Here is a 14,880-nt window from a genome sequence, read left to right as displayed (position 1 = left end):
CTTTATGGCCTCCGCAGCGAGGCTTGTCACTCGAACAAGGAAATTCGACCACATTAAATCTGTTCTTATAGACTTACACTGGCTTCCCATCAGGTCGCGAATTGAGTATAAGATTTAATAATCTGCTAGAAGCAAGAAGGTAAAAAAACTAGGTACGGTGACCGCCGTTTTTCCAGCTGCGGGCCGTGCCTATGGAATAAACTGCCACCAGCCCTCAGGGCAGAGACAAGCATTGAACAGTTCAATAGTCAGTTAAAAACGCTACTTTTCGACAAGTGGAGAGGGGCGCTTTGAGCGTGGTTTAACCGCGGAAAGGCGCGATACAAATGACATTTATTATTATTATTATTGGGCCTTCCCATTATGTGGGATAAGCTAATCTCAGGCTTTAACTTGATAATTACTCTATCTCCATCATATGGATTTGTTCCTGATAGTGTTACATGTACATTTACTATGATCCTCTGGAATGGCGGGGGGGGGGGGGAACTTCACTTTGTTTATTCTGAGAAAGTTAAAAGGGCAGGCAAATGCCCCAACATATTTCATACAGGCCAGGAATTCGGAAGAGGCAGCATTGACCTGAATAAGAGATGCAGTGTTACGGGCTACTATAAAAGCTTTATTCAACAGTGCAAATTACAGAAACACTTGTTTTTTTCCAAAATGAATAGATACATGTATTACAAAATGGTCACAGTCTTAACCCATTCTCTGCATACTACATGTATTTCAAAAAATGATTCAGACGACATCCACCATCTCATATTTTATGTGTGTTTCCAAGTCTAATCTGATTAATATAATTGCCAGCTATAGGCCTACCTTAAATACCAAGTTTATTCCCAATGCTTATCAAAAAGTTTAAAATTCTTCCAATATACCATAATGCCTAATAGGCCACCGTGTAATTTTTGAAATGACTGGCGAAATAAGATGACAGGCGGAATAGACGCACACAGGGGAGGTTGAGAGTGGACAGACCGATACTTCATCCCAACAGCGTAGCGGATCGAGAGGCTATACACTCAGGCGCAAGCGGTTGAACAGCTTGTATCAATTTTAAAAAAATACATTATTTGAATATGTTAAATGCAGTATTGTATAACGAACCTCGCCTCCAGTTAAAGATGAACAGTTTATTTGATGTGGTAAACCTTATCACGTGAACAGACTTCCAACTCCGCAGAATCAACCAAGGTTTATAGCGTTGACCTCAATAATTTGCACTGTAACATGAGACGACAATCAATCATTGAACTTCATCAATTATCGTCTAGATTATATCCCATTATATTATATGGTAGTTGATAAAGCTTGGAATCAGTGAAACCATGTAACCAGTGATTAACCTTGGAATAGTCAGTACTAAACCGTGGACTCACTGTGCAAGTACCGCGTGAAATCGGGCGCGTTCCTTCCACGATTTATACCCTCCCAACTGCCAATCTCGTCCCAGTTGACTTTATTGATAGCAATTTGCCAGTAGTTCCAGAATCAACCTTTTTGTGGAGGATGACGTCATCATTGAATGCATTGGAAATGTGTTGTTGCCGTTAAAAAATAAACTTATATTTATGACGGGCCGCCATTTGCATATATCTAATTATTGCTCTTCAATGAAAGCAAAAGTAAGCTTTGTGATTGTTTTGTATTCCATATACTAAAATAAAACGTTTTTATTAGAAGAATCATTTGTATATATAATGCTCTGATAAAGCTCAGTAGATATGACAAACATGCACACGGGAATCACTAACGAAAATATCTCTACATCCCTCGATAATCGACGTGTACATGAATATGTACGAAATCGCTCACAGCGAAGGAATTTATTCACATTTTTCATCTCCAAACCCGGCTAAAACCTTCGGTAATAAACCTTCATCTACGTTTCTACGGATAGGTGCCAGCCGGTACTGCATGATGTAGTCAATCTTCTCTGTATCGCCCTGTCTGATCACACCGCTCCGTAGTTCAAATAGGCCCCGTGTGGTGGCGTAGTAAGCGGAGCGCTGATTGGTCCATAATGGGTGTGTGGTGGGCGTGTCGTGACGTGCATGCCTATATTTGGGAGATCAGTAATGTACACTGGAGGCGAGGTATGACTGGGTTGTTCTAAAATATAGATTTATTGAATCGGATATGCGACTGATTTCTAAACTACCGTCAAATTGGTCTACCATCACTGGTTTCAAGGTTTCACTGGTTCCAAGCTATTATATAGCCTCGATCCACTACGCTTGGGGACGAAATATTGGTCTAAGTATTGGTCTATCTAGACCAGTGCACTGACATCAAAGGGACGGGGCATCATCGATTTCACCGAATGGAATGGACTGGAATGTCTTGGACGTCAAACTCAATGAGCTTGGCAGTATTCACCATTGTCTAAAATGACCATTGTCTAGATGACCATTTTCCATTTCACTTTGTCTAAAATACCGTTGTCTAATTTACCTTTGTCTGAATTACCTGGAATCATTGGTATACGGTAATTTAGACAAAAGTAAATTATAGAATAAATATCAATAGTACGTACCTGAACAATTTACACTGATATTTGTTTTGCAATTTGGTTTTATATCGGTATATTTCCACAGTCTTGACTCACGAAATGCCCCCATATGCTGATGAGAACTCCTGTTGACTTTTGACAATCTAGGCCTACCTTATGATGATGACCATACCCTTATATGGAAGCAACAAAAAATGAAATTCCTCCATAATGGCTCTAGAATTCCAAAATTAAAGCCCGCCAAGACATACTCTGTATCAGTCTTGACTCTCAGGCATCCGATCTAAACTGACGGAGGAGTTCGATTACAAACGTTTACACCACTACGTCCACAGGAGTAGTGATTCCCCTTTGTGCATTGCTCAGCTTCCAGACACCGTGCGTATAATTTTTCCTTTTAATGACCAGTCTTGTAATTTGTTGATGTAAACTACTTTTGTAGAATATGAAGGGGCTGGGCAGCCGACAGCTTGGCAATATTGCCCTTGATAATACCAATGGTCCTTTAATGCATAACATGAAGTGTAGCATGACAGTCATGCAACTCTTGACAATGGGCTACTGTTACAATAACAGTACGTCATCTCCAGAGGGCACATAGAGTCACAGGAGTTCACAATATTGCTATGGCAACTTAATAAACGGAAGGTGTGGAGTCAACCTTGTGTTACCTGTAAGAGGTGGAGCATGGTTTATACAGTTGCCCCCGGGAGAATGCTCCCAAGGAGGAATAACAATTCGCGCGAAATTTGGGTGGAAAATCGGAAACCCACGCAGCGGTCCCGGGGGCTACGTTGAAACAGAGGAAAGAGAGGAAAAAAGGAACGAAAGGAAAGGGCTAATCATGTGCTCTATGAGGTCATCATTGCGTATTTAGCGTAACAGTCGGACATGATTAAAAATGCCTGCATATATGCTGTTGTGAAATTTTCCATATAACGTTTTCTTGTTTTAATGAATGGTCTGACTCTGAGTGGAATGATGTCAGGAGTTCCCAAATCTCCAAGCCTGTAACTGTCGCTAAGTGGTCAATCTGAACTCACTTACATTTTACTGATCTCTAAGTGCATTTGATGAACTATGGATATCCTTCAAAATTAGATCAACGTTCCCTCAACGTCGCAATGGGAGCTCTCTCAGGGTCGCACATGGATGCAATGCTCTGATTGGAGTGAATATTTGTTTTCTAAATACAACAACCAATGAACTCGTATTTTGCAGCACATAGGCGAAAGGGTACAGTTACATTCAAATAAAATTGCCCTGAGAAGGAGGCTGCTTGTTCGGGGATTTCCAATATTTATTTTGATGTCGCAGATATCGGCTGCTGAGCCCGAGTTTTTATTCCCCACTTTCCTCTGTTTCGACGTGGCGGGCCCTAGGTTACACGCTGTATACGTCACTCTAAATGTTTTGAGCGCTCAGATGAAACGAATCGTGACTTGATCATAACAAACATAACTCTGGGCAAAGGAAAACAAATGTAGTTGCTGCATGCGAAAATGGTTAGAAGTAATATCAAGTTACATTTAATTGATATTGCCATCAATAATCGCCTGTTTTAGCTGTAGCGTGATTCGCCTTAGCGACACCAGCTTATTTGTCATCAGGTGTTTATAGATTCATCACATGCAGTCTTTATGTAAACAATGTATTTGAATATTGCGTGTCAAATCGCGCGCAGGAACTGAACACGGGGTATTGAAAAATTATGGATTACAAAACTATAGATTGGACTGGGAAAGTCTGGACTGACAGTCATCACTCTCCACCGCCTGGAAGTAATGAACTGGTGCCCTGTCCAAGCTCATTTCCAAATGCCCCATCGGTTCTCAAAGTTGATGAAACAGGAGAATCATGGAGCCAGAAAAAGTGGCAGAATCTCTCTCCAAATGGGATTCCAATTTCTACAAGTACTTTTACTTGGATTGGCAAGAAACTAAAAGGTTTGAGAAATAGGGATTCATAAGTACTTGGATGTCGCTTAGCCAACATGTTTATCTTGCTGGCAGTGATGCTGTGTGAGGACCAAAGTTGACTACGAGTAGGCTAGCGTCTTATTCACATGCTGTGATCATGTGATACAATACATGAGTGCATTGTGTACATATGATGTATATCAAGTTAGTGGACTGTCATTCATCTGATGGCCATGTCCTGCTTGCTAGGGCAGCTAAGTGATTGGCTATAGGCCTAGGGCGCAAACCAATCAGCATGGAATCTTGCAAAAATAAACCTGTCAAACTCTGTGCAATATTAAGAGTGCATTTTTCCAACACCGGCACTAAAGTCATAGGGCCCTGAAGCCTACAGCTTTTAATGGGGACAACGGACATCATTGTGTAGGACCCACACCACTAACTATGTGACCCTTCTGCCAAGTGTTTTGTGCAAGGACCCACACCTCACACTTAGCGACCCTTCTGCTTGCCAAGTGTCTTGCCCAAAGACCCCACCTCTACTTTCGTGACCCGTCTGCCAAGTGTCTTGCCCTAGGACCCACACCTTACACGTTGTGACCTTTCTGTATGCCAAGTGCTTTACCCAAGGACCCACTCCCAACTACCACATCAGCACATGTTCCCACTCAGATATCATAATGTTGACACCACACAGGCGGTGGAGAGCGATGACTGTTAGTCCATACTTTCCCAGTCCAATCCATAGTTTTGACATCCATAGTTTTCCAATACCCCTGAACTCGGACAGTGTTTCACCAAACCTGTGATTTTCTAATGAGTCGCAGTCGAGTTCTCGTCAAAACATATGCCTCGTTAGCCAATCTGGGAAACTCCGACTCCGTTTCGCCTGACCAACTGCAATGTGATCTGCATTAATCACGGGTGAAAAGGTTTTGTTTTAAACAGTGTCATCGGAATAAATGCATTTTTTCCAACAAACAAATCAGATTGAGTTCAGCGCTCTTTTATATTATCGTATTGACTCTTTGAGAGATAAGTAATCGGATAACGAAATTTCATTTTTGTTCAATTTCCGAAAGCAAAATTAAGCGGAAGCCAGTGTTTGGAATGTGTAATTGAAACTAACGTAACTGTCTGGATGGGCAGAGCTAAGGGCTTGTCGACGACGTATTGTTTTACTCGCAACACGTTTTCGACGGCATTTAGCCAAGACTTTTATTAAAGGCATGCGCGGTAGAGGTGTCATTACAAACGATGTCGACCAAGACCCGATGTCGCCCGAGAACATTCTCTCTCCTATGATTTTGGAGATTGGATTTTAGCGGTTCGTACTGTCTGCACTATTCATTATTGTAAAAACTAACAACAGACGTCCAACGCTATTATTGAACATATACTCTCATCAGTTTATCAACCACACTTGTCACCAACATGTTTCTATTTCCCGTCATATTATTACGAAACGGCAAACCTGGACACGGCAGCACTGATTTTCTCTCATGTCGCAAAACTTCGCGTCTGCCATCTTGTCGCAGAAACAGATGATTTTTTCGGCTGTTCGGACGGCGCCACAGACCCTGGCCTATAGTCGTTGTGCTCTCACAGGGGTAAACGAATGTAGTGGCGTTTAAACGTCTATGCACATTTTGGCACATAATGATGCCTTCTTTCAGATGCAAGCGGTCTGATGACTTGAAATTAAAATAGTTCTGAGAAATCTTCATATGAACAGTGGCTTGATAGATGCGGTCAAACATGCTGAGAGACACATGTTGGGTGCCATGTTCTGTGAGGCTTAGAGTTCAAGACAGTTGATGTATGATATCCATGGGTACATAATGTCCTAACGTATCAAAAAATAGTCATCTTAAACTGAAATATACCACACATGATGTAAAATTAGTACTTTGTTGGTGCTCATTTTGCAAATCAGTGTTAAAAATCCAGGACATGACCTACTTCCTTGATGCACATTCTGTATACCCTGCACTAGTATGCATGCGTCAGTTAGGCGTTGGTGTAGTGGTTGCTATGACTAGGGCATTTTAACAATTTGTTAAGTTAGTTCATTGTAGAGTTTGAAGTGACTACTACATATACCATATTGATCATATATATCCCAAATGTCCACATAGATTAGTTAGCATAGCCCCATAGGTTTATAATATTTATGAAATTTGTCGATCTTTCACCCATGGATGGATGGAGCCCATGTGGTCAGCATGAGCTAGTAGCTAGTTAGTTGTCCAACAGACAACATGCTTGGGGTTGTTTCTTTTGGATTGCTATCCAGTCAATCACGGATGCCTCTCTAGAGTCTGACCTGCTTGCAGCGGATATGCCACTCAGCATACCAAACCGACGCCATCAGATAAGGCGGGAACTGATATCAATTACATCTTCCTGGTCTGGATCGTATAGACTGGGCGTAGGGATTTGAGCACAAGCGTGTGTGGTTTCCGGCGCGTAGATTCTTGTATCATGAAATCAATTTTAATTTCATCGGTGCGAGTAAGAAATGGCGCGACACTGATGATGGTCTAGGACAGATGGGGAGATAGCGATTAATAAACTATCTGTGACAGAGACCGCACTCGGTATTAATTTTTATTGATTATCGTATTTAGGCAATCTTTCCACCTGTGCGTCTGTCGTTTTTGCGGGTCAATATGATTAGTGATCCACCAAAGAATTCTTCATTTGGATTATCAGCTAGCGTTTACGTCCCGACGGAATACTCGTTAACAGAAGGACAAATAGAAGCGTTTATTTTGGCTTGTATCTGCATTGTTGCGACTGTTGGAAATGTGTCATTCTGGTGCGTCATCTGTTCTGACAGAACGCTCCGGACAACATCAAACGCCCTCATCCTCTGTTTGAGCATGGCAGACATCTTGGTTTCTGTTGTCAACATGCCGCTTACGATAGTGACAATTCTGAACCACGATTGGATATTCGCAGTTGGAGTGTGCATTGCCCTTGGTTTTCTTAACATGGTTACCTTTATTGCCAGCGTCATGTCGCTTGCCACAATAGGCATCAACCGCTACATCCTTGTTTGTCAGGTGACACGATTCAAAACGATCTTTACGCAAAAGAAAGTGGCGGCCATCATTACGGGTAAGTTTGGATATGTTTGTTGTTATGACTATTAGGCGTTTCTATCCTGAGAATGAATTAGGAAGGCAAATAGACGAGTTGTTGACAATGCCTTCACGCCCCGAGCAATTTCTCTTCAGTGCATGCGTAGACTTGCTGACCCACTTACACGCTCGACGAGTATCGGCGAGTGTACACTTACTTGCCAAGAAGCAGATTAATGAGGACTGACAGTTGATGACCATGAATCAAAGCTAACTTGCAGTAAATCGAATGTAATCGAATGTAATGGATATTGAGACCAATTGCCAAAGAGTAAGGTCGGGATAGGCAGTATTTGAAATACCCATGGCAGTAAATTAAAGTTTAGTTACATTGGTTTGCTCTATACGCACCGATTTTCCCCTTTCCGAACTGCTATATGTGCGGCATTTTGGTCCTTCGGACGAAACCAGAAGAATTCGGTTACTGGGCCCAGACAGGCCTACCACCCGACCTATCTTAAATCGCACGAGTATTTCAGCGAAAAAGCCAATAGCGACACTAAGTTATCATATTCTAGCAGTTGTTGCGTTTTTTACCCAGTCCTATATGCCACATTTCCCTCAATTTCAGGCGTCTGGCTCCTTGCGGCATTGCTGGCGATGCCGCCACTGGTAGGTTGGGGAAGATACGGGTACCTGCCCAACCAGTCCTTCTGCTTCTGCCAATGGCGGACCAGCGTCTCCTATACATTCTTCATGGTCATCGTATGTTTCGGCGGCCCCTGTTCCGTCATGTCGTTTTCCTACTTCAAGATATTATGCAACTACCGGAAAAGCCGACGCCGCATCAATAAACTAGATGATGTGTCGGCCGTATCAAAAACCCGAAAATCACCCGTCTTGGAACGATCGCTTGGGACTGTGGAATTCATGACCAAACAACGCGAGTCCAGGAGAAAGAAAAAGCAAGAAGAGGAACAAAGACTAACGAAATCGCTTCTCATTGTCATATTTGTCTTCGTCATCTGCTGGCTGCCATTTTGTGTGACCATGTTCTGGAGTATCTTCATGGTAGACCCTGTTCCACGTATCCCGAATGTAATCAGTCTTATTCTCGGTTTCTTCAACAGCTGCTGTAACCCTATTATCTATGGATTAATGAACCACCGGTTTCACCAAGGGTTTGTGCGCCTCTTTAGATGCAGCTGCTTTGACCGCGACTGCAGACCGAGGTTTGAAAATAGTGAGTTTAGCCTTTCAGGAATTAAGAAAGACAACAAACGTTGCGGGTAAACTCGATGCCTAGTCATAAATATCAAACCGCGCTCATCCTGATTGCGTATGACCGGAAATCTAGTTATTGATGACGTAGTTCCGTTCGTGCTTCAAATGGCCGCCATTGCTGCCGAATAGCCTCGACTAGGGCATTTTATTATTACAAGACTTTTAGGGTTTCTATAGTCAACCAAACGATTGTGTCATGGTTAAATTTTGGCTGGCCTTGTTTTATTTCAAATGATATAGATTTTTTGTAATTGTGTCCCCAAAGTTAGTACGAATTTGTGGTCGCAGCCACTTTTAGTCTGATTACACTCCGCGATCGCAATGTATAGTGTACAGTGACTTATACAACACGGAAGCTTATATATACAGGCAATATTCAATATTATACTTAAAAAAGAATCCTTAAGAAACGTTTTTTGATAAGCTGGTGGAACTCAGGAATGTCAAAAAAAATAAACCTCCAAATCAGTGAAAAATCAAAATCGGCGTAGCAGTATTAAATATCCCCCTCAGTAAGTGTCCATCCTGTTCTATGGTGACGATAATGAGGACATAGATACTTATGCCGAAGGGCGTTATGACTATTTCGATAGGAGTTATGGAATCCAAACTACCTTATTAATATAAACAACATATTCGTAATTTTTTATGCACCAAAATGTGCCTCAAAGTCAAGTGACCATTTCAATTTACAATATCCCAAGCACCTCTAGCCCCTCTGGCTTGCTGTGCTTACACTCCGGAGGCAGTGGACCGGCCTCGTCTCGTCGGTGCCCGGAAGGACAATGACGATGACGATGACGAAATGGACTGCATAGGAGTCTAGAGCTAGCTGTGCTCTGCGATATTTTAGGGTCAATTTTTGCGTAAAAAAAAATCAAGTTATATATGTGTGGTTATCAGCACAATCTTAACCTTTTGTCGATACCAACCAAAATTGGCGTTAATTTGACCCGTAGTAAAAAAGAAGCGAGAGCAAAAAATTGATGTCTTTTGTGCAGCAACAAACCGCACTGTCTTTGTCCGCGACAACTACATGTATGGTGATCTTGGCCAACAGCGGGATGACCTTAATAAATGTCTGACTCTGCTCCAAACAAATAGCCGTTTTTTGACAACTCAAAGATTCTTTTCGCAGTGTTTGCACTGGTGTGACAGTCAAGTAGGCCTCACTTGAGAACGGGTCCGGGTAAACCGTGTTATCCAAAATAAATTAATATCCTTAAATAACAATTTTTTGAAATTGTTCAGAGAATAATAGCTGGCGTGAGCATGCCTCTTGATTATATGATAAGAAATTATTATACGTTGGCTCAATCGAATGCATCTGGCCATGGGGTTTCGATACCTCTTATACTAGTATAACGCTTTTAGTGTTTTCGTTTCTTTCTGTGTGTTTGTACGCTTAAATATAATTTGACACGTTTTTCTCCGTTTCACCATATTGAAAGGTTGTGCCGCCCAACCGTTATTATTTACCGGATCATTTCTTCGCGATCAGGACCGCAAACTGTCCGACCTCCTTCCGACCCTTGTCCTTCTCCTTGAAGTATTTCTCGAGTGTCCCCGCCTCTCTCATGGCGACGATTTCATCAAGGTTCACACTGTCAGGGCACGAGAAGAGAATCGCGTCACGCTCCCTCCAGTCTTTATTCAGGGGCCCCTCAAGGTTGAAATAGTGCTCCGGGGCAAGGAACGTAGTATCCAAAGGAACGATCGTTTCAAAGTCTTCGAATCCAGCTTCTCCTAGATAGGATCTGTACTCGTCGTAATCCGTGCTCCGAATAGCTGCCCTTTTCTGTGCAATGTGCGCCAGTCCATAGTACCAACCGCCCTTGAGAACTTGGTGCGGGAAGGATATGGTCATGGCGAGGAGTCCGCCAGATCTGAGGACACGCCACGCCTCCTTCATCGCCTCAACCTGCTTCGGTCGAGACTTGGGACGCACGTCATCTGCTAACAACTTTTCGTAGTCGTAGAAGTCGAGATGATGTAGGACCATGTTCATCATGACGCAGTCAAATGCGTCATTTTCGAAAGGTATGGTGGGTAATTGACATTGTTTAAAAGTCAATTCACATTCGTGATGTTCCCGAAACTTCTCTTCAGCTTTTTTCAACATTTCCGAATTCGCATCCAAAAGTGTAAGTTTCTTAACACCCGCTTTTGCAAGCTCTACGGAGTAACTACCTGTACCGCAACCCGCGTCCAAGACTACTGTGTCTCCGATCGGCTTCCGTAGTTCCGTATGAAGTGCCCGGATAATGTGTTTCGCCCCGACAGGCCTCCGTATTTCGTCAAACTTCTGTTTTTTGATGTGGACGTTATAATCAGCGTAATGGCTCATGGTTGTTTACAATCAAGGAAAATGGGGTGCAAAATCGACTGACCCACTGAGAAGTTCACGAATATTTTCTGAGTACACACAAGACTGGTTCACAGAGCGCTGACCGAGTCACAAGCAATGTCCTACTTTGGGCCAGACGGCTTCACCAAATGGGAGAATTACTAAAATGTGGAATGACTGAATGATAAGCATGGCACGGCGATGATTGGTACTACTATCAGTAGGCGTCATCACTGCGCCGGATTGTGTAGTTTCGAGCTCCATGCGCCGATTCGAACCATGAGTAGGCCTATTGTTAGTCAGAACGAGTGATAAGACAGAGGCAGCCCTTTTGTATGGCTTACTGTATTTAGCGCAATATTACGCCTATTTAGCGCAATATTACGCCTCGGGAGCAATCATTATTTTCTGACACTAAAAAATACAATGGAACAAGGGTAGATGTCAGTTATCGTATCATCTCATAGATGGCGCGCCTATTGATCTACTATTATATACTAGTAGTAGTACATGGTGTGGTGGCGGTGACCTATAAGCTTGAATATCATGTCTGTTTTGCTTTGGGATAATAAAGATTACCTTAAAGAGACAATATAGGCAGCAAGATAAAGTTACACAAAGTCGCCAAAAGGGTTCTCTCACATCTCACGCTTGTGTAAGGAATATATTTAGTGCTGAATCGGACATGGCCCAGCGCCCTCACTGTGCAAAAGTCGCCTGAAGATGGCCAAATTAGCACCTCTGCTCCTGCCTAGGCCTATAGTCCCCCTTTAATAAGCCCCAGGGGAGTAGGCATTTACTAATGGATTAGCCTCGGTGAGAAGAGGGTGGTGAGCGGAGAAAGCCAGTGATGGATAAAGAGGGGATGGGAACGGAAAGGGAATCAGGAAATAAGGGTTGGTGGGGAGATAAGGAAGGCAATATTGATCATTTTCTAGCTCCCAGATCTATCATCAGGAGGTTGACCCCGAAATACTGAAGTGACTGAACTCATTGACATTGATTGAACAGAGCACGAAAGTGTGTCTTTCACGGAAGAAAATCGCCTATCAAACCTATCCAATCATTCCGGGGATGACACATATCAGGTTTATCAGGTCAAAATCTACTTACACCACTGAATGCAGACAAAAATCAACATTATTACGTTAACGTACGATATTCCACCCTGTGTACTGTACAGTTCGGGACGGGTGCCGATTGGCTGGTCGGGGAACTAAGTCTACCTACCACCCTGCCATCTTACGACGATTATGGAACCAAGGTAAACACAAACTCACACTCGCGAAAGTCGTCGACCTAACAGTACCCGTACTTCAGTTTTTTTGTTATTGGATTAGTAGTGTTAGTATACATCGAAAATATCGGAGCTACAGGTCCGTCCTCGAACGTTTATCCATGGTAAATCATCATGTGTATTAAACCAAATAATGAACACTCCCTAAGCGGAAGTAGTTGATCTCGTGCCCTATGTCCAATTACATGCATTTCATCGTGTTTCTCAATAGGCAGAGAAATAGGTACTACATTTTGGGTTTTCCCCCATTCATTGCGCTAAGCGTAATGATTGCGCTAAATACAGTAAGCCCTTTTGTATCACCTTATACTCCGCAAGATCTCTGGATCATATTGCTGTAAACGCTGGTAATGGTGCCATACATTAGGAATCTTGGGGTCATGTTTGACATAAATATGAGCATGCAAAATCAGGTGCCTGCCTATTTCCAACTCGGGAACATTGCCAGGCATGTCCGGAAATATCTCACTGGCTGCAACCAGCTCCTTGGTGAACGGACAGTGACGTCGAGATTGAACTACGGTAATGCACTGCTGTACGGCACCACCAACAAACTCCTGTACAAATTACAGAAAGTGCAAAACATGGCAGCCAGTATTCAGTGTCACAAGGACCCCACCTTTCGAGCACATTACGCCAGTACTGCACGAACTCCATTGGTTCCCAGTTGAAAAGCGGATAGCTTTTAAAACCTTGACTCATACCCTTGACTTATACCGTCAAATGTCTGAATGGTATGGCTCCTGCCTATCTAGCTGACATGCTAAACCCTAACACATAAGCGAGTTTTACGCTCTGCATCTGGAGTCTCCCAGCTGATTCCACCCAGGACGCCAAATATGTAAGGCGAGAGACACTTTGGACATGGGCGTTGAATAAACTGTCAAATAGACGCCCAGGGGGCTCAGCCTAGCTGAAAAGTGTACCAATTTTCTCCTATACAGTATAAGTACATGCATATCTGGTATCTTCAGAATGTAAGTCTGTGGCCGGGTATCTGCAAGGTGACGGGTGAGGCTATGAGGGCTGTGTTCTTGAGCTAGATTAGCTCCGAAGTGTACCACATGAGAATGATACTGCAGTGCACCTTACATCTTAAAGTACTACAAAAACGCACCGACGGACATTTCTAGTGGTGGGTCACCCCTGACAGAGTTATGTAATTGCCTGACCAAAGCTAGGCTAGATTAGCTGAAATCTGAACCACCTGAAACTGGTTGGAAGTTGTTCAGCACCACCAAAGGAATCATGAATGACAATTGCCAGACAATTTGTGCGGTGGGGTACCCCTGACAGACCCGCCGAAAATGCCACGCCCCCGAACAAGGCTAGACTAGCTGAAATCTGTACCACCTGAAACTGATTGGAAGTTATTCAGCACCACCGCCTGAACGAAGTGCTTTGGGATTCAAGAAAAAAAGAAAGTCACCACAAGAATGAGAAAGTTATTCTATTCCTTCGATCAAACTAACAAGAAAACCAGATCCGAATGATTGGGGTGTCTCACCGGAGGCCACAATAAACAAATTGGAAAATCGATGTACATTATGAAGTGCATGTAGATATAATTAAGGATAAAGTCGATCGGCTGATGGCGAAATAACGGGATCGGGTGCGTATGATGAATGTGTAATTATTGATGAAATTCAGCAGCGATATTTTTATGTGAACTTTGACTCGCAGCTGTGGGCATTCAAATTGACGATCGGGCTGCATGTCCCCAACTCTAATGAACACCTGAGATGATTAGTCAGACACGTTCGCCATATCTTGGAAGTATCAGTAATACTTAATAATAAGTAATATAAGTCAACTTAGTAATACCCATCCTCTCGCTCATATTCAGCAAATATCCTCGTCCGGGACAGTGATCACCATTGATACCGCCATAATATGGCGGTATCAATTATGTTGTTGCCAATTACGAATTCAATTATATAAAATAACATTTCGTACACGTAACATTTCCTACTCATCGAAAAGGGTAGACATTCTGGTACTCTATTGGAAAAGCGTCTTTATCCTTTTGGGTGTAATATAGTCGAGGACGAGTTTCATTTATTTGCACGATGTCCATCTATCAACAAACTAAGAGACGAGTATCTCACAGATATCAATTTTTATAAAGGAAGTCAGTTGTTTTCAAATATGGATTTTATTTCTACATTCAGTAGTACTAACAACAAGATTATTTTAGACACTGCTATTTTTATCTGTGAGGCCTTTGAAGAAGGGCAAACAGCTCTTCAGGAGCAATGACTATGTTTTAATAATTCATTCTGGTTTTATAATACTTTTAACAGCCATATACATGTAACAAAAATTTCAAATGTCTTTGTGTGTATTGTATTTGTCATATGTGTACTGTCGTTGTGCAATAAATTTAATTTGAATTTGAATTTTATCTCACACTCACAGGGTGGGAAATC

General features: G+C 42.5%; 1 protein-coding gene across 1 annotated transcript; it reads right to left on the bottom strand.

Moving 5' to 3' along the window:
- Positions 1 to 8,988: 8,988 nt before the first annotated feature.
- Positions 8,989 to 11,289, bottom strand: LOC135497401 (uncharacterized). The gene has a single exon (XM_064787277.1). The coding sequence runs from the start codon at positions 11,152 to 11,154 to the stop codon at positions 10,291 to 10,293; it is 864 nt and encodes a 287-aa protein (XP_064643347.1). The 5' UTR covers positions 11,155 to 11,289; the 3' UTR covers positions 8,989 to 10,290.
- Positions 11,290 to 14,880: the final 3,591 nt, after the last annotated feature.

Source organism: Lineus longissimus, chromosome 12 (assembly GCF_910592395.1).
Source record: "Lineus longissimus chromosome 12, tnLinLong1.2, whole genome shotgun sequence".
NCBI lineage: Eukaryota > Metazoa > Nemertea > Pilidiophora > Heteronemertea > Lineidae > Lineus > Lineus longissimus.
The sequence above is the reverse complement of the archived record's forward strand: the minus strand, read 5'-3'. Positions and strand labels throughout refer to the sequence as shown.